Source organism: Acinonyx jubatus, chromosome B1, assembly GCF_027475565.1.
Source record: "Acinonyx jubatus isolate Ajub_Pintada_27869175 chromosome B1, VMU_Ajub_asm_v1.0, whole genome shotgun sequence".
Classification (NCBI taxonomy): domain Eukaryota; kingdom Metazoa; phylum Chordata; class Mammalia; order Carnivora; family Felidae; genus Acinonyx; species Acinonyx jubatus.
This window is the reverse complement of record NC_069382.1, coordinates 93796406-93823351: the sequence shown is the minus strand read 5'-3', so window position 1 is coordinate 93823351 and position 26946 is coordinate 93796406. Positions and strand designations below refer to the sequence as shown.

Sequence of the window (26946 nt, the reverse complement as noted above, 5' to 3'; positions counted from 1 at the left end):
CTTTCTAATTGCAGTTTCCAGTTTTTAGGGGAAACTGGGAAAATTAGAATCCAGAGAAAGCAAAGATAAAGATTTAAAAAGCCGAATATGTCTAAAGAAAGGAAGTTTATAACTTGAACTCATTTAAAACAGAACAAAAATTAATTCAAGGGTATAAATTCCTTTCTGTGGATGGGGAGAATGCTCAATGATTACTTTTCATCTCCAAATGAAAATGGGATGGAAGGAGAAAAGCTTAAGGAAAAAAACTGTCAAGTGGTTACTGACATAACATTAAAAAAAATCTCATAAAGAGAATGGTGAAATGTCTGTCATTAGAGAGTTTAAATCACAGAAGAAAAATCAGTGTTGTACTGTTTGGGTTTAATTCTGTCAGGAGGGAGACTAAACTAGCTGCCAAACTGGATTATCCAGTTAAGGTTCTGTAACTGTACTCTTTTTACTATAGAACTTAAGGTAGTTAATTTTAAGTAGGCATTTTCTTTACCATATTCTTTAAAAAAGGTAAACTTGAAGATTTAAGGACTGTGATATAGAAATTTAATTTCTTATATAACTAAATACTTACCACTTAATGATTATACTAAGTGTTTATATGTGTTAATCTTTTCGATCTTTCAATAACTCTGTAAGGGAGGTGTTATTACACTACATCAAACATGAAGAAACTGAGGCTTAGAAAAGTTGAAATTGTCCCAAATCACATGGCTACTTAATGGCACCAGGCTATTTGCCTGACACTAAAACATCCACTCTTAAGTTACTGCCCGGGACACCCAAAACAATGGTTTCTTGAATGATTAATAACTTACTACATTCATTCGTAAGTTCATAAGTTTATTTGGTAAAGCTCTAATTACTTTTTTTTTTTAATGTTTATTTATTTTTGAGACAGAGAGAGACAGAGCATGAGCAGGGAAGGGGCAGAGAGAGAGGGAGACACAGAATGTGAAGCAGGCTCCAGGCTCTGAGCTGTCAGCACAGAGCCCGATGCGGGGCTCGAACTCACGAACTGTGAGATCATGACCTGAGCCGAAGTCGGACGCTTAACTGACTGAGCCACCCAGGCGCCCCTCTAATTACTTTCGAGAGGGAGGAGAACAGAAGGGCAAATTACTGCATTTTCTTAAATGACATGCCATGTTCAAATCAGAAGTAGATTAAAAAAAAATCTACAAATATCACATACATAAACTGAATTCAATGAGTATTTAGAGCTGCTTTACTATTATGAAATGCTGTAATATCTGTACATAATATTAATTTTGATTGAAACAGTTTAAAAAAATTTTTTTAATCTTTATTTTTGAGAGAGAGAGAGAGAGAGAGAGAGTCAGTCAGTCGGGGAGGAACAGAGAGAGGGAGACACAGAATCCGAAGCAGGCTTCAGGCTCCGAGCTGTCAGCACAGAGCCCAATGTGGGGCTCGAACTCACAAACCATGAGATCAAACCTGAGCTGAAGTCGGACGCTTAACTGACTGAGCCACCCAGGCACCCCTGATTGAAACAGTTTTTATAAACAAATGTAATTAATAATGTAGTAACTTGGTTTCTCTGCCTATCTATATCTATCCATCTATCTATCTAAACGGTTTCCAGCCTATCTTTATAATCACTAAATGATCTCACATTGTTCCTAATAGGAGGTACTATTGCTCCTACTTTAGAACAAATGGTGCATTTCCTTTATATGATGTGCATAAATTATGAGTAATTACCCCTTTGTATTTTATTGATGTTCTGCATTTCTAGTCTATTTCCCAATGGATAACTTTCAGACAGTATTTTAGATTTATATGGTTATATACAAATGCACATTAAATGAAGGTAACCTATAGGCCAAGTAAAATTTTCCATTTAAAACTACAATAAGAACAAAGTTACTGCAGTTTGAAGCATTACACTCAAAGTGATGTTTTCTACTTACAAATCTGTCAGTGATACATGCTTAGAACAAAATTCTAGAACAGTGCTGTCCAAGAGAACTTTTTGTGATCATTGAGTTCCATTTATGCTGTCCAATATGAGAACCATAGTTACACAGGGGCATCTGAAATCCAGCCAGTGTTAATGAGGTTTTCAAATTGTAATTTTTTAAATTTTAATAATTAATTTAAATTAAAACAGCTGCTTAGGCCTAGTGGCTACCAATCTGGCAGCAGAGGTCTAGATTTTGGTGTCAGTTTAGGAGACCATGTTTATTTCTGTTTTTAAAGTTTATTATTTCAATCTCAAACATTAAAAAGACTAATTTTAAACAGTGTAATCAAGTAAAAATAAAACTACTAGTTCTCTGGGAGCTTTTGAGGAACTTTACTTATCTTTGATCTACTCAGACTATTTACTAACCAGGGATAATGAGGAAGCTCCCTACCTGCTGGGAAGCTGAAGCCGCCCTCTGTTCTGCCTGACTTAGACGCCTTTGAAGTCTGTTGGCTTTTTCTTGATGCTCTAGAATTAGTTTTTCATTCTGTTAAGGGGAAATATAAAGTAAACAAGTTAAAAATCCGTATGTGACATTGAAAGGTTTTGTGGAATTATCAATACAAAATCTGAATATCATTTTTTATTTTTTAAAATTTATATCCAAGTTACTTAGCATATAGTGCAACAATGATTTCAGGAGTAGATTCTTAAGTGCCCCTTACCCATTTAGCCCATCCCCCCTCCCACACCCCCTCTAGTAACCCTCAGTTTGTTCCCCATATTTATGAGTCTCTTCTGTTTTATCCCTGTTTTCATATTATTTTTGTTTCCCTTCCCTTATGTTCATCTGTTTTGTCTCTTAAAGTCCTCATATGAGTGAAATCATATGATTTTTGTCTTTTTCTGACTAATTTCACTTAGCATAATACCCTCCAGTTCCATCCACGTAGTTGCAAATGGCACGAGTTCATTCTTTTTCATTGCCGAGTAATACTCCATTGTATACATATACCACTTCTTCTTTATCCATTCATCCATCGATGGACATTTGGGCTCTTTCCATACTTTGGCTATTGTTGATAGTGCTGCTATAAACATGGGGGTGCATGTGTTCCTTCGAAACAGCATCCCTGTATCCCTTGGATAAATGCTTAATAGTGCAATTGCTGGGTTGAAGGGTAGTTCTATTTTTATTTTGAGGAACCTCCATACTGTTTTCCAGAGTGGCTGCACCAGCTTGCATTCCCACCAACAATGAAAAAGAGATCCTCTTTCTCCTCATCCTCGCCAACATCTGTTGTTGCCTGAGTTGTTAATGTTAGCCATTCTGACAGGTATAAGGTGGCATCTCATTGTGGTTTTGATTTGTATTTCCCTGATGATGAGTGATGTTGAGCACTTTTTCATGTTTCAGTTGGCCATCTGGATGTCTTCTTTGGAGAAGTGTCTATTCGTGTCTTTTGCCCATTTCTTCATTGGATTATTTGTTTTTTGGGTGTTGAGTTTGATAAGTTCTTTATAGATTTTGGATACTAACCCTTTCTCTGATATGTCATTTGCAAATATCTTCTCCCATTCTGTTGGTTGCCTTTTAGTTTTGCTGATTGTTTCCTTTGCTGTGCAGAAGCTTTTTATTTTGATGAGGTCCCAGTAGTTCATTTTTGCTTTTGTTTCCCTTGCCTCCAGAGACATGTTGAATAAGAAGTTGCTGTGGACAAGATCAAAGAGGTTTTTACCTGCTTTCTCCTCGAGGATTTTGATGGCTTCCTGTCTTACATTGAGGTCTTTCATCCATTTTGAGTTTATTTTTGTGTATGGTGTAAGAAAGTGGTCCAGGTTCATTCTTCTGCATATCGCTGTCCAGTTTTCCCAGCACTAGTTGCTGAACAGACTGTCTTTATTCTATTGGATATCCTTTCCCGCTTTGTTGAAGATTATTTGGCCATATGTTTGTGGGTCCATTTCTGGGTTCTCTATTCTCTTCCATTGATCTGAGTGTCTGTTCTTGTGCCAGTACCTTGATGATTACAGCTTTGTAGTATAGCTTGAAGTCTGGGATTGTGATGCCTCCTACTTTGGTTTTCTTTTTCAAGATTGCTTTGGCTATTCGGGGTCTTTTCTGGTTGCATACAAATTTTAGGATTGTTTGTTCTAGCTCTGTGAAGAATGCTGGTGTTATTTTGATAGGGATTGCATTGAATATGTAGATTGCTTTGGGTAGTATCGACATTTTAAAAATATTTGTTCTTCCTATCCAGGAGCATGGAATCTTCTTCCATTTGTTTGTATCTTCCTCAATTTCTTTCATAAGCTTTCTATAGTTTTCAGTGTATAGATTTTTCACCTCTTTGGTTAGATTTATTCCTAGGTATTTTATGGTTTTTGGTGCAACTGTAAATCGGATCGATTCCTTGATCTCTCTTTCTGTCGCTTCATTGTTGGTGTATAGGAATGCAACCGATTTCTGTGAGTTGATTTTATATCCTGCAACTTTGTTGAATTCATGAATCAATTCTAGCAGTTTTTTGGTGGAATCTTTTGGGTTTTCCATATAAAGTATCATGTCATCTGTGAAGAGTGAAAGTTTGACCTTCTCCTGGCTGATTTGGATAAAAATCTGAATATCATTTTACCCCTTATAAAATGCAAAGATAGATCTCCACATTAATATTTTTTTTTTCAACGTTTATTTATTTTTGGGACAGAGAGGGACAGAGCATGAACGGGCGAGGGGCAGGGAGAGAGGGAGACACAGAATCGGAAACAGGCTCCAGGCTCTGAGCCATCAGCCCAGAGCCCGACGTGGGGCTTGAACTCAGGGACCGCGAGATCGTGACCTGGCTGAAGTCGGACGCCCAACCGACTGCGCCACCCAGGCGCCCCCACATTAATAGTTTTTAAAATTATACTTTGACTGAATTGTTCCTTTCCCCCTCTACATGTTACCAAAGAAAGTGAATCAGAGGTTAAGAACAAGACTTTCAATATATGACATTACCCTTGAGACGCTAGATCACTGCTTCAGAATCACCTGGAGTTTGAAAACACAGGCTGTTGGGCCTCACAACTAAAACTTCAGTAGGATGGGATGAGTTGTGAGAATATGTACTCCTACCAAGTTCTTAGTTGGTGTTGATGCTGTTTGCTGGTGCATTTAGGACTACTATGCTACAGGGGCACCTGGGTGGCTCAGTCGGTTAAGCATCTGACTCCATTTGGGCTCAGGTCACGATCTCGCAGTTTCATGGGTTCAAGCCCTTATTGGGCTCTGCGCTGACAGTGCAGAACCTGCTTGGGATTCTCTCTCTCCCCCCACTCTCTGCCCTTCCCCCATTCATACTGTCTCTCTCAAAGTAAAAAGTAACTACTATGCTACAGCAAGCTTCTAGAGACACTGCGACATTGCCATTCTTTTACTTTTTTTAAATGTTTATTTATTTTTGAGAGGGAGAGAGAGAAAGAGAGAGAGAGAGTTCGAGCAGGGGAGAGGCAGAGAGAGAGGCAGACACAGAATCCCAAGCAGGCTCCAGACTCTGAACTGTCACCACAGAGCTTGATGCAGGGCTCAAACTCATGAACTGTGAGATCATGACCTGAGCCAAAATCCAACGTTTAACCAACTGAGCCACCCAGATGCCCTGAGACATTGCCATTCTTAAAGTTCACTTAAAATTCAAGGAATGGGTGGCTCAGTTGGTTAAGTGCCCAACTCTTGATTTTGGCTCAGGTCATGATCTCACGGTTTTGAGACTGAGTCCCATGTAAAACTCCATGTTAAGCATGGAGCTTGCTTGGTGATCTCCTCTCCTCTCCTTCTCCTCTCCCTCTCCCCTACCTTTCCCCTTCCTCTCCCCTCCCCTGCTCATGTATGGACTCTCTCTCAAAATAAATTAAAAAAAAAAAAAGAAATAGGGTCTTTGCTGATGATTAAAGTGAGGTTTTAAGGTTTTTAGGGTGGATCCTAATCCAATATGCCAAGTATCTTCATAAAAAGGGAAAATTTGTACATGGACATGTACAAGGGGAAGACTGCAGGAAGACACAAGGAGAACACCATCTACAAGCCAAGCAATTCTGGAAGCCACCAGAAGGTAAGAGAGAAGCATGGAAGATTCTTCCTCAGAACCCTCAGAGGGAACCCATCCTGTTGACTTCTTGATTTTGTACTTTTGGCCTTCAGAATTGTGAGACAATACATTTCTGTTGTTTAAACCATCAAGTTTGTAATATTTGTTAGAGCTACCTCAGGAAACTATACGGACATCATGAATATAAATCTGTCATAATATGCTGTCAGGCAGACAAGTTCAAAGAAATTATCAATTAAAAAAATGTACTAGTGCTCTCCATACCTACTAGCCTGAAAAAAGAAAAGTTTTGTACAACTAGAATTGTTATGTAGTTTTCTGGCACCTGTCTAAATTGAGAGAGTAATACCAGTCTAATCAGGAATAGTAAGAAAAACACATTTTCTATGAAGAACTACATCGTTCCCAGACCCTAACATATAAGTGATAACAGTGAATGTCATGTCTAGTAATAAAAAGTGCTGAAATAACAATATATTGCTAAAATGAGCTTATTATATATTTTATTGTGCCCAAAAGCAAAATGAAATTTTATGAAGAGAACCATATTGGCTGTTTCAATTTACCAAGATACTTAAATATATACTCTTAAATTTAAAAGGTATATCATTAACACTAGAAAAAACTTGGGGGAAAAAATCCCATCATCTCTAATAATCATTTTCATAGGTTATCATCAGACTACATATAATATGCATTTTTCCATGCTTAACCATACATTTTCCATGGTTAAGGCACAGTCTAGATTAGGTAAATCATAATATATGCAACTGTTCTTTTTTAACTGATCATTTTGGTTGCTTTTGATCTTCTAATATTATTAACATTATTGTGTTGAATATCTGCATTTATTTTTTTCATATTTTAAATTATTTCCTTAAGTACAGATTGCTGGAAGTAAAAAACTACAGTAAGTATTTTTTTTTAACGTTTATTTATTTTTGAGACAGAGAGAGACAGAGCATGAACAGGGGAGGGGCAGAGAGAGAGGGAGACACAGAATCTGAAAAAGGCTCCAGGCTCTGAGCGGTCAGCACAGAGCCCGACACGGGGCTCGAACTCACGGACCGTGAGATCATGACCTGAGCTGAAGTAGGACGCTTAACCGATCGAGCCACCCAGGCGCCCCAAAAACTACAGTAAGTATTTTAATGGCTATTGTTTGTTTCCTAAATGGCTCATATCAATTTATAATGCTTTGAAACTTGAGAGTAATTATTTCACTGTGACTTTTATAGATGGCCACAAAAATACAGCAGACCATAATAGCCTATTGATGAAATTCCAACAAATACATTTGACATTAGAACATCAAATGAAGAACTAGAGTTTTAGAAAGCTCTAATCATAATCTAGAATTGTTAACTTTTTTTTTTTAAAGATTCAAAGAGAAAAATGGTGAACTTTTGCTGCATTTAGCTCTAAAGCATTAATTAATTTAGGAGTGGCTGGGTGGCTTAGTTGGTTAAGCGGCTGACTTCAGCTCAGGTCATGATCTCACAGCTGGTGAGTTCTACCCGTGCACTGGGCTCTGTGCTGACAGCTCAGAACCTGGAGGCTGCTTTGGATTCTGTGTCTCCTTCTCTCTCTGCCCTTCCTCTGTTTGTGCTCTCTCTGTCTCTCTAAAATAAACATTAAAAAAAAAAATAAAGCATTAATCTAAAGGAGTATTTTAATGTATTCCAGTAGGCAAAAGTAATTACTACATATCTTTTGTGCTGGATTAAAACAAAATAAGAGGAATGGGCTAACAAATATAATCTTAGACATGCTTAGAAATGAAGGGGATCTTAACACATTTTCTGCAACACTGCACAAGTTATATTGGTGAAAATGAAATAAGAGCTCTACCTTTTGTCATTTACATATGATGAATCACTGACTTGCAAAGCTTTTATTCACATTATAAAATGTGGACTTTTAGGGTTATGGATGATTTCTCTACAAGGAATACTCACATCTGTATGGTCATTTCCAAGTAGAATTAATTTGGAGTTGGCTCAGGTAAAATTCTATAACATGTGTATCAAGCTGCAGCAGAAAGTACTTCCCGGGAGAGTCATTATCTTACCTCAACTACCTTTTCATTTGCCATTTCCAGCTGAGAAAGCAGCTCTTGGGTATGAAGTTTCTGTCGACTCAGCTCACTCCTATTAATCAAGAGACATCCCCCCAACCAAAGCCATTAATATAATTGTTCAAAAATGTAATAAAAAAGAATCCTTTTTAGTGAGATATATGCTCATGTTTTGAACAAAATTATCTTATGTGCAAAATAAGGTCTGTGATTAATAGACTATATTTTACAGGACTCCTTACTTTATAAAATGCACATGTATTCTGGAGACTGGCTGTACAACAATGTGAATACCCTGGACACTATTGAACTGTACACCTAAAAATGACTAAGATGGTAAATTTTATGTGCATTTTATTACAACTAAAAAAATGTTAAAATGTTAAATTTTATGTATATTTTACCACCAAAAGCGGAAAAAACCCACACACGTATATTCAGAAAGCGCTCAAGTGTCTTCAACATTATTATCTTGAGGTATTATTTGGCATTAAAATGAATATATATCCACGTTAAACAGATACAGTATTTGGTACTGTAAAATCTCATAAGGTATCGTGATTCTTAGCTAGAGTATGCATTTTTAGGATTCATATACAGTGCTTCTTAGAGGAATTCAGTTCTTGGAAATTGAAGGTAATGTTAATCACTCCAACATCATTTCAGTGTAGTATATTCAGGATTGGTATTTATGTTTTGGTTGTATATGCGCTATACTTTATATATTCATATCCTTTATGCTTTAATAGCTGTGTTTATCCTATGCATTGTGCTGGCTGTCTTTTTTCTTTTCTGTTTTTAATCCAACATATAAGCATTGTTTTACTTTTGGCCAAAGGTATTTTGTTCAAGAGTCTCAATTTAGAAGTAGGTACAATGGGAGTACCTGGGTGCCTCAGTTGGTTCAGTGTCTGACTCTTGATTTCAGCTCAGGTCATGATCTCACGGTTCGTGAGTTCAAGCACCGCATTGGGCTCTGTGCTGACAGAGTAGAGCCTGCTTGGGATTCTTTCTGCCCCTCCGCCCACTCGTTTTCTCTCTCTCTCCTCCATAAACAAACAAACAAACAAACAAACATACACATAACATAAAAAAAGTAGATACAATGTAGTCTCAAAAATAATTTTAGGGGTTCCTGGGTGGCTCAGTCGGTTGAGTGGCCGACTTCAGCTCAGGTCATGATATCATGGTTCATAAGTTTGAGTCCCACATTGGGCTCTGTGCTGACAGCTTGGAGCCTGGAGCCTGCTTCAGATTCTGTGTCTCCCGGTCTCTCAGTCCCTCCCCCGTTCACACTGTCTCTGTCTCTCTCAAAAATAAAACATTAAAAACAATTTTTTTTAAAAGACCAAATAAATTTCTGAGTATTAAAATACTCTGTTAATTCAGGACTAGTTTTTATCTTTGACCTTACTTCTGCTTAAATAAATCAACAAATTAACACTTCTAAAATAACTTCAGCTTTAAAGTTTTTCCAAATGAGCTGCATGGTGTAAAAACTTGGTAAGCCCCTCAGATGTCCTACATTTGAATGAATAGTTGTTAAAATCTTGAGCAAGCAATCTGTTATAAATACATAGGAGAGAACAAAAAATAATGTCACCCACAAATCAATTCCACAAATATTTACTGAACACTATGGGCCAAGAGCAACACATAGCTGTTGCCATAATAGAACTCAGAGGGAAATGCCTTATTCTAACTCAGTGGCTTCATCCATATAGAACACTGACAATGAGGAAGAAGACTGAGTATCTATCATGGATTCTATGACAGACAAACCCAAATGTTTTATCTTTGCTATATTTTGGTAATAATAATGTAGAATAAATCACTGTGCAAAAAGTACCTTGTGTAGCTTAAAATTACTGCTGCTCCTCAACATGATATAACAAAGAGAGGCAAAATGACCAACGTGGCTGGTCTTCTAGGCCAAATTAATTACAGGTAAAATTATGCACCTTAGTGCTGATGAGAAATAACCTTTGAGTAATACTGAGATTAAAATGATACAGTGATCCCATTTATAAAGTTAGCCAACATTCAGTTTATATAAAACCTTTTCAGAAAATACCTTCTGCATAACTTGATGCCTAAACCACTTACGCATGACAATTTATAGGATAGTCTCCACTCGTGCTCTTCTCTCTCTCAAAAATAAACATTGAAAAAAATAAAAAAAACATAATTTATATGATAGTAATAATTTCTAACAAATACTATTAAATAGTGATTTTTCACAAAATTTAGGACCACAAAGATCAAATTATTAACTTTAAGTTATTTTAAATCCATGTAAATACTTATTCTGTTGTGCACCAAGGTCTGTAACCCCCACTGGATGGTGAGCAAGTTTGTTATTCATCTCTGTATCCTTACAATCTGGTATTCAACAGAGCTTGGCAAGTAATAGTGAAGATGATGGTGATAAGAACAGCAAACACTTTCATAGTGCTTACTATATGCCAGGCACTTTGGGTGTTTTATTTCAATTAACTTATTTGGTTTTCTTGATAACCCTATGAGATCCCCAGTTTTACAAATGAGAAAATTTAAACACATGAGAATTTTAACAATAAATTTAAATAAAATAAAATAAAATTTAAACAAATGAGAAATTTAAAAATAAAGTTAGGTCATATAGCTAGTCCAATTGTAGAGTCAGGATTCAAAAACTGGGCCCTTTTGTTCCAAGGTCTGTGTTCTTAACCACTCCCCTACACTGCAACATGGCAGGCAATTGCTAAATGTTAGCTGAATGAATATGTGAAAGAATATATATGTGTGAGTTTGGGCACTAGACATCCTAGGAATATAAATATTTATAAATTCACTTAAAAACCTAACACATTATATAGCTTTATTTCTGACTTCTTCCCTAAAATGTTATATTCAAATTTAACATGCCTAATATCAAACTTTTTGATTTTTCCCTGAAAACCTACTTCTCATCTTGCCACTCAATTAACAATTTTTTTAAAGTTTATTTATTTATTCTGAAAGAGAGAGAGAGAGAGAGCAGGGAAGGGTCAGAGAGAAAGGGAGAGAGAGAATACCAAGTAGATTCCACTCTGTCAGCACAGAGCCCAATGTGGGACTTGAACTCATGACACTGAAATTGTGATCTGAGCTGAAACCAAGAGACGGGATGCTTAACCAAATGAGCCACCCAGGTGCCCCTTGACACTAAATTTTTATATCAGTGACATCCTTGCCCTCATTGCCTACGTTAAACCACCTCAACTCTATTTCTTATCTTCTCTTAAATGCAACATCTAGTTTGCCCCTAAAGAGACTCCCTAAAGAGACTCTTCCTTTGCAATGTCTCTTGTATCCGTTCTTCATTTTTATAGAGCCTTAGCATCACAACTCAAGTTCTTATAACTTAATTTTTAGATTTATTACAAAAGCCAAATGCTCAGGCTTCTCAATATCAAGTGAAAAAATTTTGCAAAGTACATCACATTGCACAAAAAGCACTCAATATAGTGGTTTTCCTTGTCTAACCCACACATCATGAATGTATTTCTCTAAGTCACTTTTATAATTTACTTCCTTAAATAATAACTTCCAGTGGCTTTCTGTTATTGGACAAAATAATCCAATTCCTGAGAGTGGCATTCAAAATCCCCCAAAATTTTGTATACTATCTTTCCAACCTTATCTCCAATAGGAATCTTCTACTTCAGTTAGGTTCTCACTGTCTCACATACAAGCCATATATGTAACACCTTTAGACTCATGTTTATGTTATTTTCTGTATCCTTTGTTTAGATTTCCCTTTAAACTCTTAAGATTCCACCTTTGCCCCCTTCTCTTTCTATACCTCCTTTTCAGTTCATTTTAATCCAGACAGTTCTCTTCTCAAATTAAAGCTTTGATACTTTTATGTTACAAGACATTTAGCAATTCTCTATTATGCAAATCATTTATATGTGTAAGCATACATAACATGTATGTATACACACACACTTCCCCAAGTATAATGGGAAACGTTTAAAGAGGGGATTGTTTTTAGTTTCCATAGTATTTACCACAGTGCTTTACATACAGGGTATCAATAAAAATGTGATTTATGGCTAAATTTCTGTAGAAAACCTGGCAGTTAGAAAATTTTATTCCTTATTTGTTCAACAAACATTTACTGAAGAATCTACCACAAAACATATTTTTAGATAAAGGTTATTTTTATTTATTTAGATTTATTTATATTCTAGTTCTTTCTAACAAAGGATTCGAAGTGCCTAAGAAAAGGTTATTTTTCAGTTATGCATTTCCTTCAATCTCACTTCTGATTGAAATTTTAGAAGGTATTAAAGGGTGGAGAGAAAAGTGGTTTTGCCAACTCTATCCCCTGAGACCTCCTAGAGTCTGCCTGTCAGTCTTCAGCAACTCCTTATTTCTTTGTCAGGATATTTCACTCAGGGATAAAGGAAAGATGTGGGAGGATGATCTAACTCAATGTATTATCTATGAGAATTTTCTCTTCATTAGAGAACATAATTGAAAGTTCCCTATATCATTAGTGATTTAGGATAAACATAAAATAAGACTTCAGAGTTTCACAGTGGTATTTACACTTGAAACACTCACCAAGTACAGCTATATAATCTCTTCATTGGAAATCTTTAACAACAGAAACATTCCTACCTATCAGGGATGATTTAAGTGTAGCCTGCCAGAAAGTAAAGAGACAGATGACATTTCATTTCTGTATGACATTATGGCACTTAAAGAATATTTTATGCTAATTAAATAATTTAAATGAAGTTGTACGCAATTTCTCTATATAATTTCTAGCATATTACACAATATGTTATAAGATTTAAGGTAAAATTATTGTTCTCTACCAATTTTTTTTTTCTTTTTTTAGAGAGAGCGCCTGTGCATGTATGCTTGAGGGAGGGGCAGAGAGAATCTTAAGCAGGCCTCATGCTCAGTGTGGAACCTGATGTGGGACTTGATCTCCTGACCCCACAGATCATGACCTGAGCTGAAATCAAGAGTCAGACGCTCAAATGATTGAGCAACCCAGGTGACCCTATCTTCTGCCAATTTTAATGTAAGAGTATGTGAATGAGGAATTCCTTATAACACTGGGAACTGCTTAGCCCATCGGTGTCCTAACTACTTTCAGTTCACTTATATAATTAATATGTGACGGAAAATCCTAGTCATGCCTACAAAATGTAATTTAGAAAATACATTGTAAAATATAATTCATTTACTGCCTCTGTGTAAGTAAAATCTTACAAAATAATTTAGCAAATAAATGCTGTATCTATTAAGAAAACATTCAGTGCTTTTCCACAAAATATTCCATAAAATATTATAATCAACATTGATAAAGTCTCAAATTCATCAATTTGAGGTGAAAGTGGGTGGAAAGTGGGAACTAAGGCAAAGGTTCTCCATCTGTGGTCCACAGACAGGCTATATATATGTATGTTCACAAGCACCCTGAAACTATCTGCAAGATCTTGTGTGTTTATCTTTTCTGGGAAGAGGATCCATAGATTTCCTGAATTTTTAAGAGGTCTGAGGCCCAAGGAAGGATAAGGATTTTGTCTGGACCTCTAGTCTAGAATATACAAAATGTTTTGTTTTTTTGTTTTTTTGTTTTTGTTTTTAGATCTCTATGTTTTAAAGTATGACCACACTGATTGGAGTGTTTCAACGTTGAATGTCTTTCTTACAAAAACCACATCTATAATGTATCATCTATAACTATTTCCACTTCTGGCTTCATAAATGTGGTTCAAGCATTCAAAGGCACTTGGCAAGCAATCCAAATACAGAATTCTCTAAATCGTTATAGTATTCCCTCTATTCTTTTAGAGTTGCTTGTCCAAATGTATTTCAACAGCAAATTCTCCAAAGTATACAATTCAGTTTTGAAAGAAATAATAACTTTTTCTGTAGTCACGTATCACTGTTTTATTATGTATTTCTAATACAAGTACAACTGGCATAACCTGGTTTGGGAGCAAACATAGGGACACTTGTAAAGCAAGTGACAGATAACAACACGAGAGTGAAGTCAATTAAAGCAAGGGCATGGAGAATGCTTTGGACACTGGTCAGAATTCTTTGCACAGAAATTTAGTTCACAGGTTAATGTTGTTATAAGATTAAGTGGACATCAGCCAAGAGAGTTTGCTACTGTACCTTAACTTTACTACAGTACTTTATTATTACTTTAAGCTTGCAAAGTAGTTATTATTCTCATCTTCTAAGTAAAGGAATTAAGACTCAAATGATTTAATGTTCCTAAGGTCATGCAGTGACAATGAAAACACGGGGTTCACACTCAGTCTTTAATCAAAATCTTCTCTCAATTAAGTCACACTGCCTCATATCTTAAGCCCAATCAATTACAAAAGATATTAGTAAAGCATATCTGTGGCATCATATAGTATCAAAACCTAAAAGGCAAAATGAAGATTCTGTAAAAAAAATTTAATCCTAAGTATGTGGCAAAATGGTTAGTAATTACAAAGATTGTGATCTCAACTTTTTGTATGGCTTCAAAAGACCTGACTACTAAAAAAGGAAATTCATCATACGGTTTCAAATCTCATTCAGTTAACTAAAAATACCACAAGTTAAAGCAGACAGGCCAGCTTTAGATATAGTAGAGCACTCTTGGTCATACTCCCAAGTTCTTTCCTTCCCTATCTGCACAATCCCCCTAAGTGATCTCATCTATTCTATGACCATAAAGGAATGTTAATGAGCACCTCATATGTAACCTGTCCAAAATGGAAACTACCTCTTATCTATACCATCCCAAGTTTTCTCCTTCCCAGTAAAAGGCCTCACCGTCTACTGAGATGTTCAAGTCTACGCTAAGACATCATCTTTGACTCCTCCTTTTCCTCATTACCTATATTTGACTTAACAAATAAGTTTTGTCCTACCTTCCTAATAGATTTTATAACTGTCCACTTCTCTCCATTTCCATTTGACAACACTCTGCTCTAAGCTACTATTATCTATTGCCTGGAATTCTGTAATAATCTAGTATCTTGTCTCCCTGACTCAATTTTTGCCACGTCTGTATTTTCTACACAATAGCTAAAGTGTTCTTTCAAAGATCTAAGGATGTTTAAAATTCTCCAATGATTTCCCACTCCTGTATTTCTTTTAACTTAAAATAGTCTTAAATATTTTACTTAAAGTAAGAATATTTTACTTAAAACGCCCTACAAGATTCTCATGATCTAATCCATGCCTTGGTTCCTCAATGTTATAGCTTCTCTTTTTCTTGACCATACTTTATTTACATGGTCAACTCCTCTTAATTCTAGAGCTTTGTACTTCCTATTCTTCCCTCTGCCTGGAATATTTTCCTGGCTTTTTTGTATAGTTGGTTTATTTCTACAATTCAGGCCTTGGTTTAAAACGCCAGCTTTTCCGACCACTTTTTAAAAAATTGTGCAGTCCTTTCAGGTCCCGCCTCGTCCCAGTTACTGTCTATCATATTGACCTGTTTTCTTCATACCACTTAAAACATCTAAAATTATCTTATTTGTTGGCTTACCTCTTGACTATTTGTCTCTTCTCATTAAAATGAAAGCTCTAAAAGAGGAACTATATTCACAAGGCTTAGATTAATGCCTTGAACATACAGGGTGATTTTTAGCCTAGGCAAATTTTAGGTAACCCCACAGAATCAGTTAACCAGTACATTCAATGATAACATTTCTAATACACTGTATTTTGCCTTTTCAAAGTAGCTACCAAATGGTATATTAAATTTGGGAGATTACTACTAGGGAAGTGAGTGTGAGATAGAGCTTTATGTACAAAAATCATTCACAGGAAGCTTATTTTAAGAAGTTATTTGAATAAGGAACTCAAAGTTACAAAGTATTATGTGAATTTTCTTCACAACATCTAATTTTAAGTCCTGAACTTAGGATAAGATAGAGGGAATATAAAGTTCATTCATTCAACAAATACTGAAATTAATGCCTGTCACATTCCATATATTATGCTAAGTGCTAGGGAGACAAGGAGGAACAAGATCCAGTTACTGCCATAGTGAAATTTATAAACTACTAAATACTGAAAAGCCCCTACTTTATAATATAGGTAGTAAATGCTATAAAAAGTGCTATGGGAATGTGTAGGGATGATTAGGGGATTAGAGCTGTCTCTCCAGAGGAAGTAGGCTTTTAAGCTGATGTATGAAAGAGAAACAGAAGTTAGATGGACAAAAGCAGAGTAAGGAAAGGAAGAGTGTTACAATCAAATCCATGTGTGAAGGCCAGGCAGTAAGAAAGGATAATAAATTCAGGGAACTGAAAGGAGTTCCGTGTGTGCAAGGCATAGAGTGTTACTAGGAGGTGGAAATGGGAGTAAGAGAGGAAAAGCTGGAAACACAGGAAATACAGATTGCAAAGGATCTTCTATGTCTTGACAGTAAGTTTAGACTTTATTATTAATACACTGGGGAGGCACTGAAGTACTTTAAGAAGAGATGTCACATGACTGGATTTGAATATCAGAAAATATGCTGATTACAGCAAGAAAAAGTAGGTTAGGAGACATGACTGTGGTAAATTAAGGGTTATAGCAGTAATCCAGGTGAGCAATGTTGATAGCCTAAACTATTAGTCGGGAATGGACAGATTCAGGAGATATTTAGGAAGTAGAATTAGTAATAATTGATTCAGGGGTGTGAGGAGAAGAAGTTCAGGATGACTTCTGGTGTTTTGTTTGAGCAAATGGGTACATATTATCAGTCATGGAATGGGAAATACAGGATGAAATAAAAACTTGGGTTAGGAGTGAAATATATTTAAATGTATTGAGTTTGAGGTACCTATGGACATGCTCAGCAGAGATTTGGAAATACAGATTATTTCAAAAAGGTCGGCACTAGAACCTGTTTTATAATAATTAACCCTTTTCTGTTTGTTTCTGTCACAGAAATGGATATCCTACCTAGCACATGTTGAAAGGAAGAATTTCTACTCAAAATGTGCTTCAATTCTTAGTATCACTGGCATATATAATAACTGAAAAGTATGCTTATGAGGATAACAGCAAAGTTTTCCCTACAATGCATGAGTTTCTTTGAAAACACCATAAATGCTTTAAATAAAAAAAAGAGAGAAGTATGGTTCCTTATGAAATGGGAGCTTGAAATTTAGGCCAATTTCTTAGGCATTATAATCAATTACTATAATTGCTCAGATCATTCTGTTATTATTGAGGCACAGTTTTAAGATAAGAATAAGCCATGTATATTTTAGTTGATACAGCACAGGGGAAATTTCCTCAATGCCTGAAATCCTTTAGTGATGACTAAAGATTAAATCACATAAGGCTCTAGTCTATATTATACGAGAGAATTAAAAACAAAAGGTGTACTATTCGTTTCAGGAAAATGATGGATCTGCCAGCTGCAGCAAGTGCTTTCTTTGAAACTCTCTTATGACAAATTAACATAGCATGTGCCAGATGTTTTTTTTTTTCTGTTGAATTATACTATAATATGCTTCAGTTACTTTTAGTAATTACGCATTTTGTAATCTGCCAGTACCTGCAGCTGCCTCTCATTCTATTAAAAAAAAAAAAAAGCAGTTATGGCAGCCAAACATTACAGATATATAGCCAAGAATAATGTTTTAAAGACTCATGAAAACTCCTTAGGCTTCAAACACTGTGTAATATATATATATATATATATATATATATATATATTCACATATATTCATATATATGTATACACACATATGTGTATATATCAATGAAATTGTATAGAATGAATTTATTTACATTATGTAATATTTTCTAAAGAAAATATTTTTCTGATGAAAATATTATATACTGTATATTCATTCATTCATTCAATACAATTTTATTGACTGACTATAGGCCAGGCAAGATGTTAGCTCATGGTCTTGCAGAAGAAATGCATGTAAATGACAGTCATACTACAATTCAAGAAGTGTCATAAAGAAGAACAGTATGGGAACGCCTGGGTGATTCAGTTGGTTAAGTATCTGACTCTTGGTTTCGGCTCAGGTCATGATCTCACAGTTCGTGGGTTTGAGCCCCACATTGGGCTCTGTGCTGACAGTACAGAGCCTGCTTGAGATTCTCTCTCTCTTCCCCTCTCTCTCTGTTCCTCCCCTACTTGTGCTTGCTCTCTCTCTCTCTAAAATAAATAAATAAACTTGAAAAAAAACAGTATGGGAGTACAGAAAAAGGAAAGACTTGATCTGTCAGGGGAATTAGAAATGTCCTACAGAAAAAATGACATTTGAGTTGGGTCTGGAAGGAAGAAAACTTTTTCAGGTCGGGAATTGGGAAAGGACATTCCTACAAAGAAATTGCATGTACAAGCTACCTCTAGAATCATCCTTGATTCTTATCTTTTTCTTCATATTTCATAACCAATCCATCAGCACCTTCTATTACCTCTTAAAAAAATAAAAACTCCCAATGAATTCACCTTTCTCTTTCTTCTTAGTCTAAGCCACCATTATCTCTCTCGCTTTTTAAGTAATCTCTGCACCCAATGTGGGGCTCGAACTCACAACCCTGAGATCAAGAGCTGCATACTTTACCGACTGAACCAGCCAGGTACCCTAAAGCCACCACTATCTCTTAACAAGAATCTTGCAATAGCCTTAAATTTTTTCTCTAGCTTTTTTAGTCATTTCCATTTTCTACCCAGTAGCCAGAGTAATCTTAAAAAAAAAGAAATCTGGTCAGGTAACATTTTTCAAAACTGACCACTGACCTTCATTCACACTTAGAATTCTTTTTTTTTTTTTTCTTAAATATTTTTGAGAGAGAGCGAGCGAGCAAGTGCACGCTGGGGTGGAGCAGAAGCAGGGAGAAGAGACACAGAATCCGAAGCAGGCTCCAGGCTCTGAGTTGTCAGCACAGAGCCCAACATGAGGCTCGAACCCATGAACCGTGAGATCGTGACCTGAGCCGAAGTCAGATACTCCATCGACTGAGCCACCCAGGTGCCTCACACACTTAAAACTCTTTAACCTGTAAGATCAGGTCCTTGTCTGCAGCAGAGACAGTGTTCACCAAACATTCCGCTTGTTCCATATACATTTCCTAGACTCTTATACAGTTAGATTCGGTCCCTATGACTGGTTTGGCCAATAAAAGTAAAAGGAAATGATGTGTGTATATCACTTCAGAGCTTAGTTAAGAGTTACTGTTCTTCCATTCTTCTCTTTCCCTGTTTCAGTGATCTCAGGAAACCATATGTTCAAGATGGTGGAATCTCTACCAGCAGAGCCTTCTTGTAAAACTGTCTCAGATGTGTAATGTGAGCAAGAAATAAACCTTTGTTAAGTCTCTGAGATGTCAGTTTGTTTGCTGTGGTGCCTGGCATTACTTAATATAATACATTTCCCACATCTGTCACTATTGCCTTTATTTTGCATACTATTTTGTTTACTTCAAACATACCAAGTATATTCCTGCCTTGGGGTCTTTGCGCTAACTGTTCTGTCTGCTTTGATGATCTTTCTGCTGATTTTCAATGACAGAATACTTTTTGTCATTAGATCTTAAGATTTATTTTCTCACAGGATCCTATTCTCAGGGATCCACCCATTCATTAGCACATTGACTTATTTTAATTTTCTATATATACTTTGATTATTTGATTATTTGATTTTAAGCATATACATATTTTTTTTACTCAACAATTCCACCTTCCCATCAATAATCTGCTATCTTCAAAAACCCCAAAAGAAAACAGGGGGACCTTGGGCTTTGCTGTATCATCAGTACTTAAAGAACAATAAATTCAATAAATACATGATGAGTATGTGGAGTGCAGACTAGGAGTTGTAAAAAGGGCTGGCTGAGCATGCTTGTTTTATTGAGGTAGGAATTCAGTGTGGCTGGAACACAAGGAACGTGAAGGACAGAGGCAGACTGCTGATAATACGGTGGAGAAAAGACTATAAAAAACCTATAGGCAACAGTAAAAGAGAAGTCTTTAAGTAGGCAGGGCCAGAATCATATTTGCTTTTCAGGAAAATAATCTGACAGCAGTATGAAAGATGGGATAGAGCAGAATAAAACTGAAGACAGAGAAACCAGAGAGAAAGAGGCTGCCTTAACAGCTGTGATTTAAGATGTGAAGGATTGGACAGGTGGACAAATATGTTACCATATGTTTACATATATGCAAGTATTTCTTTAGGACAGATTCCTGTACTTGGAATTTCAAAAGGATATGTATAGTTTAATCTGTTAGATACTGCTACATTACTTTATAAAAAGGATTTGCCAGTTTACACTCCCACCAATACTGTATATCTATTCCTGTTTATTCATGTGTTTGCAGACACTGTGTAATAACTGTCATTTACATTTTTCTCTATTTGCTGGGTAAAATAAAATTATTGTTTAAATCTGCGTTTCTTCAGTGAATACTGTGGTTGAACCTGATTTGTTATGTTTAAACATATTTCTGCTTTTGTGAGCTGCTAGTTCACATACTTTTCCATCTATTAGCTTGTTAATATTTTTCATAATTATGGAATTCTTGATGGATTTTGCCTACTAATCCCTTATTTTATTTTTTGTCATTTGTCTTTTATCTTTGTTTAGTACCTTTCTTCATACAGAATTTTAATTTTTATGGTTAAATCAGTTAATCAATATTTTCCTTGTTTGCATTCTGGGTTTTGTGTTTTTATTACAAAGACTTTTCCATTCCAAGATACTAAAAATAATCTTATTTCTTCCAATACTTTCTTTTTTACTTAGCTTGTTAATCTACCTGGAATTTACCTTGTATATGGAATATTCTAAATGATTTAAAATTTTTCCAACAGCATCTTTTCACCGTTGATTTGAAATGGCATATTCTCATGAACAAAATTTCTAATTTTACATGGTTTCTATTTTTCTGTATTCTGTTCAAATTATCTATCCCTATGCCAATACTACCATACAGCTTTACATACTTTGATACCTCATAGGGCAAATCTCATTTTTTTTCCTATAGAAGTTTTTGATTTAATCTGTAAAACTAACAGGGTCCCATCCAAGTAAGATTACTACAGATATATGACAGTTACAAATGTTATACAATAATAATAACTATTACAATTATTTTCTCTTGGAAGCTCAAAATTCCATGTTATATATATTTCAAGATAAAAGAGTAATTAAGAAGGAATAGTTATAGATGAATTAATGAAATTTTATAAATAAAAGGAAACTTCAAACTGAAAGAAACCACAGAGGAGTTCAGATTTTTAAAAAGCTTTTATACTAGGTTTTAAAAAAATGTTTCTTCATTTATTTATTTTTTAGAGAGATAGTGAGTGGGGGAGGGACAGAGAGAGAAGGAGACAGAGAATCCTAAGTAGGCTCTGCACTGTCATCACAGAGCCTGATGTGGGGCATGAACCCACAAATTGTGAGACCATGACCTGAGCAGAAATCAAGACTTGGACACTTAACTGACTGAGCCATGCAGGCACCCCATACCAGCTTTTTGAGACTAAGATGAAAAACTTCCTTCTATGGGAAAATTATTTAATTATTTTGTGTTACATTTAATTATGACTATACTTACTTATGGGTAAGATCTTAAGAAATCATAGCTACCTGATAATCATATTTAACGGTCATCAGAAGGAACAAAGGTTGCCAAAGGCAGCACAGTTAGTCCAAAGAGGACTCTAACGTCCTAAAGGTTTTGTGGCTATGCTGATATTTGGTTTTTCTCTAATATTTTTGCAACTGTAGTAAATAGGTGGATACATAATAAGCAAGAAGACAGCCGATTTATAAGAATTTGTTATAAAGTAGAGAGGACAGATGCAAACAGCCAAGTATTTTTGATTTGATGAGTCCAGACTAGCACTAATTTTTAAGGGGCCTATTTTCAGAGAGAAAGCTTTGATGCTTAATGCACACTGGGAAGCAGGATGCTGGACCTAATGTGAAAGAGTTCATTTTGGATACCTAGTGCTAAACACTTCTTGTATGAATGGTAGAATGTATAAAGTCACAGCATGTACAGAGAAACTCTTATATAGGGAGAGTCAAATTCATCAAATGAGCTATCTGCTTTTTAAGTACTGCTCTGTAGTTTATTTTGGAATTTATAAAAGACCTAATAGGTTGAAGACTTAGATTGTATCACTCAATCATTCTGAAAACAAAACCATTTCTAAAGAGAGCAAATGAATTTTTTCCCAAAGATACAGAAATACTTTCTAGAAGTTAGCCTTGTACCCTAATGGTACAACATAGCATACATCAATTTGCTGAATGCCCAATATGGATGCTACTGCAAATATGTCCAGTAAAGATCATCACATTCGTAACATTTTTTTCCATTGGAATAAACATAAATTTTAATTTTCTATTTCAAAAATTATAAATTTATTATGGTGTCCATATAATTCTCTGTTATAACCAATAGGTGAGATATGTCAGTGAAAATATTTTAGTAGCTACATTTCTATTGCAGAAAAATTTTTGACTTGATTTCATATATATTCCTCAGTGTTATTTATATCCTTTAACAGGACAGATATAATTTATATATATAAATCTTGCCTAAAATTTAGGGCTTTCTAAAACTAGTAATGTTTTCATAAATTAAAAGTGGAATAAATGAGCTTCTCATACACACCTCATGAATTATATCATGCTTACTTTGAATACAATAATGTCTTAGCATTTATAAAGGCTATTCCCTAAACCCACTGTTCACTGTTTGCTTACTAAAGATTTTCCTACGTGCTAGGCATGGAGTGAACATCTTATATTTGTTACCATATAAATCCTTATAATAACATATGGGGTTTATAGATAAGTGGGAAGGACTGGGCCTGGGTGGGATTCAAATTCAGGTCTTATGTACTTTGACTTAGTGCTCTCATCTCTAATGCTGTGCTGCCTCCTTATGTGCTAAAAAAAAAATACTGTTTTTCAACATTATTAAATATAAAATCTTTTCATGAAAGGAAATAATCAATGCAAAATCTCATGAAAATGTTTCTATGTTGAAAGTTAACATTTTAGTTTTGACATGTCTGAGCATATAAGTACAATTTTAGTGACATAGTGAGAGACATGGATAAAGTTTTTCTTAGTATATCCCAATGTAATTTCTATTTCCAACTGTTGTTTAAACAGTTGACACAGGAATATCAAGCAAAAGTTAACTATATCCTATAAAAGCCCAATTTTCCTATGCAAAATGATAAATATATACAATGAAACCTTGTTAGAATATAATGCTTTCTCACATTTTTTGTAAGTCTTAAACATTTATTTATTTTTGAAGGAGAGACAGAGCATGAGCGGATGAGGGGCAGAGAGAGAGGGAGACACAGAATCAGAAGCAGGCTCCAGGCTCTGAGCTGTTAGCACAGAGCCTGATGTGGGGCTTGAACTCACGAGCTGTGAGATCATGACCTGAGCCGAAGTCAGACGCTTAACTGAGTGAGCCACCCAGGTGCCCCCACATTTTTATAATTTTATAGAAATTATCATATAACCTAGAAATATTTAACTTAAGCATAATTATTCCTTTTTAAAAAGATATCTAAAGAAGTATGACTAATCTAAAAATTCAAAGCATGTAAAAAATGTAACCTATTTATTTTTGATTTACTTTTTTTAATGTTTTATTTTATTTTTTGAGAGAGAGAGACAGAGCATGATCAGGGGAGGGGCAAAGAGAGAGGGAGACACAGAATCCAAAAGAAGCTCCAGGCTCTGAGCTGTCATCACACAACCCGATGAGCAACTTGAACCCACGAATGTGAGATCATGACCTGAGCTGAAGTCGGACACTCAATCAACTGGGCCACCCAGGTGCCCCGATAACGATTATTTCTAAGTAATCTTTCTCAATCTATTCAACCTACCCAGAATGCCAAAGAACATGGGGCTTTTAACATTTATTAAAAATAAGTGATGAATCACTAAATTCTACTCCTGAAATTATAACACTGTATGTTAAAACTCGGATTTAAATAAAATTAAACAATTAAAAAACCACAAAGTTTTACATTAAAAAAATAAAAAATAAAATTTATTAAAAACAGTGCTCTAATCATGGGACAAAGACCAGATTGTCACAAAAGCAGGAGAGGTGATGGCTGAAAAAAATCTGTTTTTTGTTTGTTTTTTTGTTCCTGTCTTTAATAAGAACATCCAAAGAAGGGTTCTTTCCATATGTATTTATGTTAAGTTTATTAAAAACTGCTACACTGAACTAGGATGGCAGAAGGAAAAGTAGTGACAATAATCAATATCCATTTGAACTTGAAAGGATAAGATCATGATAAAAATTGAAAAGGATGTTGAAAATATCTCAAGGACAGTCAAGGACTGGCAATTCAGGGATACTAAGGCAATTAAAAAACTAAAAATCTGAGTATAAAATATTTCTAATCTAATAATAATATACATTTGCTTGATGTTTTATAGTTTGACACTGTGATATTTGTACTATTTCCGAAATAACCTTAGCAAACTAATATAGCTTTTATGCTTATCAATGATAAAATTGCGGCTTGGAAAAATTGGTTTATGCATAATCACACATTTGTGGGGCAGAACTTGGATGTGAATTTAGCGTGTTAGCTTTTTATATACTGCAACTGACTCCTACATTAAGATCTTAAGTCCGTCACTCATGTTTAGGAGAAAATTTTTGAGGTCTCTAAAAACTGGTATTTCATTAGTTCATTGTTTAAGGTCACTGATAAATATATGGGTCTAAGCTTATATTTTTCAATATCTAAAAGGCTGTCAAATTAAGAGTTATGTATAAAAGATGGAGATCACTCAGGCAAACCATACACAGTCCTCTTAAGATTCTATGTAAACTGGAAATAAAATGAACACAATGCCTTCAGTTATGTGCTGAATGGATGATTTGGAAAGTTCACATTAATTCTGAAACATTACTTAAGAAGCTTTGAGAACAATTTAAGTTCTTAGTAATGACATACAAACTGAGTTTGATATAAATTCAAATTGATAGAAATCGTAAAAGAAATAAAAAATTAATTGATTAAAACTAGAGATCAAATTGCTAAAAACCTGGTAGCAGAGTAAACTTCCATTAGTATAGATCGTTATAGTCCGACTCCCCAACTAGAATGTAGTGTCTCCAATGGCACGGCAGTATTTGACCACTGATTAAAACTGATGTTCTAAGCTATTTTTAAAAATATTACATAATATAAGAAAAACAATAATCTTACCCATTTTTGGTGTCAAGTGATGGTATTATTCTCTTGATTTTGAAGGAAATAATTCTATTTCCTTTCTTTCCTTTTATCTAAGAGGTAAAAAAAATCACTAAATTATTAGAAATTTGGTAGCCTTAACTTACTTAGGGTTTGGAAGGTTGTTTACCAAAACCTAGTTTTTAAGCCTGGACAGGGAAGAGGGTAAGCTTTGAAACTGAAAAGAATCCTAGTTATATTTACTGAATTCAAGGTACAACTGGAGTCAAGACACAAACTGTTTGACTAAGCTAACGTAATTTCTTGATTACCTAATGTAATCTGCTGAGCATATCCGATCATGGTGCACCAGCACTGGTGAAAAGTCTAAAAAATTTACAAACAAAGATTTTATTTAAGTAGGAATATTCCTTAGAAGACTGGTTGTTTAGTTTTAAATCGCTTATTCCATGAATTATTTCTATTTGTTTCTCTCTTAAGGGCAGTTAACCACTTCATGTTGCTATATTAGGTATTCTTTTTTTTATGGAAAATTGTTTTCAAAAAAGACTGTTTTTAGTTGAAAACTCAACAAAGAGGCAGTATAGCAAAGTGGCAATGAAATCTATGGGACAAATGAAGAATTTGACCTTATATTGGAGCAGGGGTAGTTTATGTCATTACAGCAGGGTGTATGGGAAAAGATGCACAGAGAAATATAAATGCAGTAGAAGTTGTCTTCTGATTGCTTCTTTTTTCTCAGTGAAATAGGAATTGAGGTTACCAAATGAAAGTGGTTATGGGGAGGAGATATAAAAGATTTGAAGAAGGATATGAGGGTATGAAATAGTCACCAAAAAGAGTGGAATATATAGAGGTTGCCTGGCAGCTTAAAGACCCCTTTTGAGATGATGAATTAATTAATATATATATATCTTTAATGTTTCTTTATTCTTAAGACAGAGCATGAGCAGGGGAGGGGCAGAGAGAGAGGGAGACACAGAATCTGAAACAGGCTCCAGGCTCTGAGCTGTTAGCACAGAGCCCGACACGGGGCTCCAATTCACAAGCTGGGAGATCAAGACCTGAGCCGAGGTTGGACGCTTAACCGACTGAGCCACTCAGGCTCCCATAATTAATTAATATCTTTAATGTTTATTTATTTATTTATTTATTTTGAGAAAGTGAGAGAGAGAGAGAGAGAGAGCAAGTGAGCACAGGCAGGGGAGGTGCAGAGAGAGAGTGGGAGAGAGAGAATCCTAAGCAGGTTCTGCACTGTCAATGCAGAGCCTGATGTGGGGCTAGAACCCACGAATGGTGAGATCACGACCTGAGCCAATATCAAGAATTGGACGCTTAACTGACTGGGCCACCCAGGTGCCTGATGATGAATTTAGAGTGAGATCACCAGCATGGCTGTGTGTTTTCCTCCAGCCACCTTAAGTTGAATGGGTGAAGGTACAGAAAGGACAACGGACTGGGGATAACCAAGGCTTGTCTGGCAAAAGGAAGAAGAGAAAGCATCAGCAGAGTTCAAAATGATTATCCCTGCTGACTCTTTCTAAACTACATGGCAACTGATGGATGGGAGAAGATATCTCCAAATGACACATCAGATAAAGGATTAGTATCCAAAATGTATAAATAAGT

At 35.4% G+C, this 26946-nt stretch overlaps 1 protein-coding gene and 1 long non-coding RNA gene across 5 annotated transcripts in view; one reads left to right on the top strand and one right to left on the bottom strand.

Annotated features, from left to right (window-relative positions):
• SCLT1 (sodium channel and clathrin linker 1) overlaps positions 1–26946 on the bottom strand; it is a 216992-nt gene that overhangs the window by 2171 nt on the left and 187875 nt on the right. For 3 of the 4 annotated variants that reach the window (XM_053216972.1, XM_015071782.3, XM_053216971.1), the window contains 2 exons: positions 8087–8165; positions 2376–2471 (listed from right to left, as the gene is read on the bottom strand). In XM_053216972.1, coding sequence (XP_053072947.1) covers positions 2376–2471; positions 8087–8165 — 175 coding nt within the window. Of the gene's footprint in view, positions 1–2375; positions 2472–8086; positions 8166–25332; positions 25410–26946 lie in introns of those variants that run through there. The other variant, XR_003422599.2, reaches the window with a different exon arrangement.
• LOC128314462 (uncharacterized) lies at positions 5391–15823 on the top strand. The gene is made up of 3 exons (XR_008296123.1): positions 5391–7154; positions 8325–8428; positions 12966–15823. It is a non-coding gene; the product is annotated as an uncharacterized LOC128314462 (long non-coding RNA).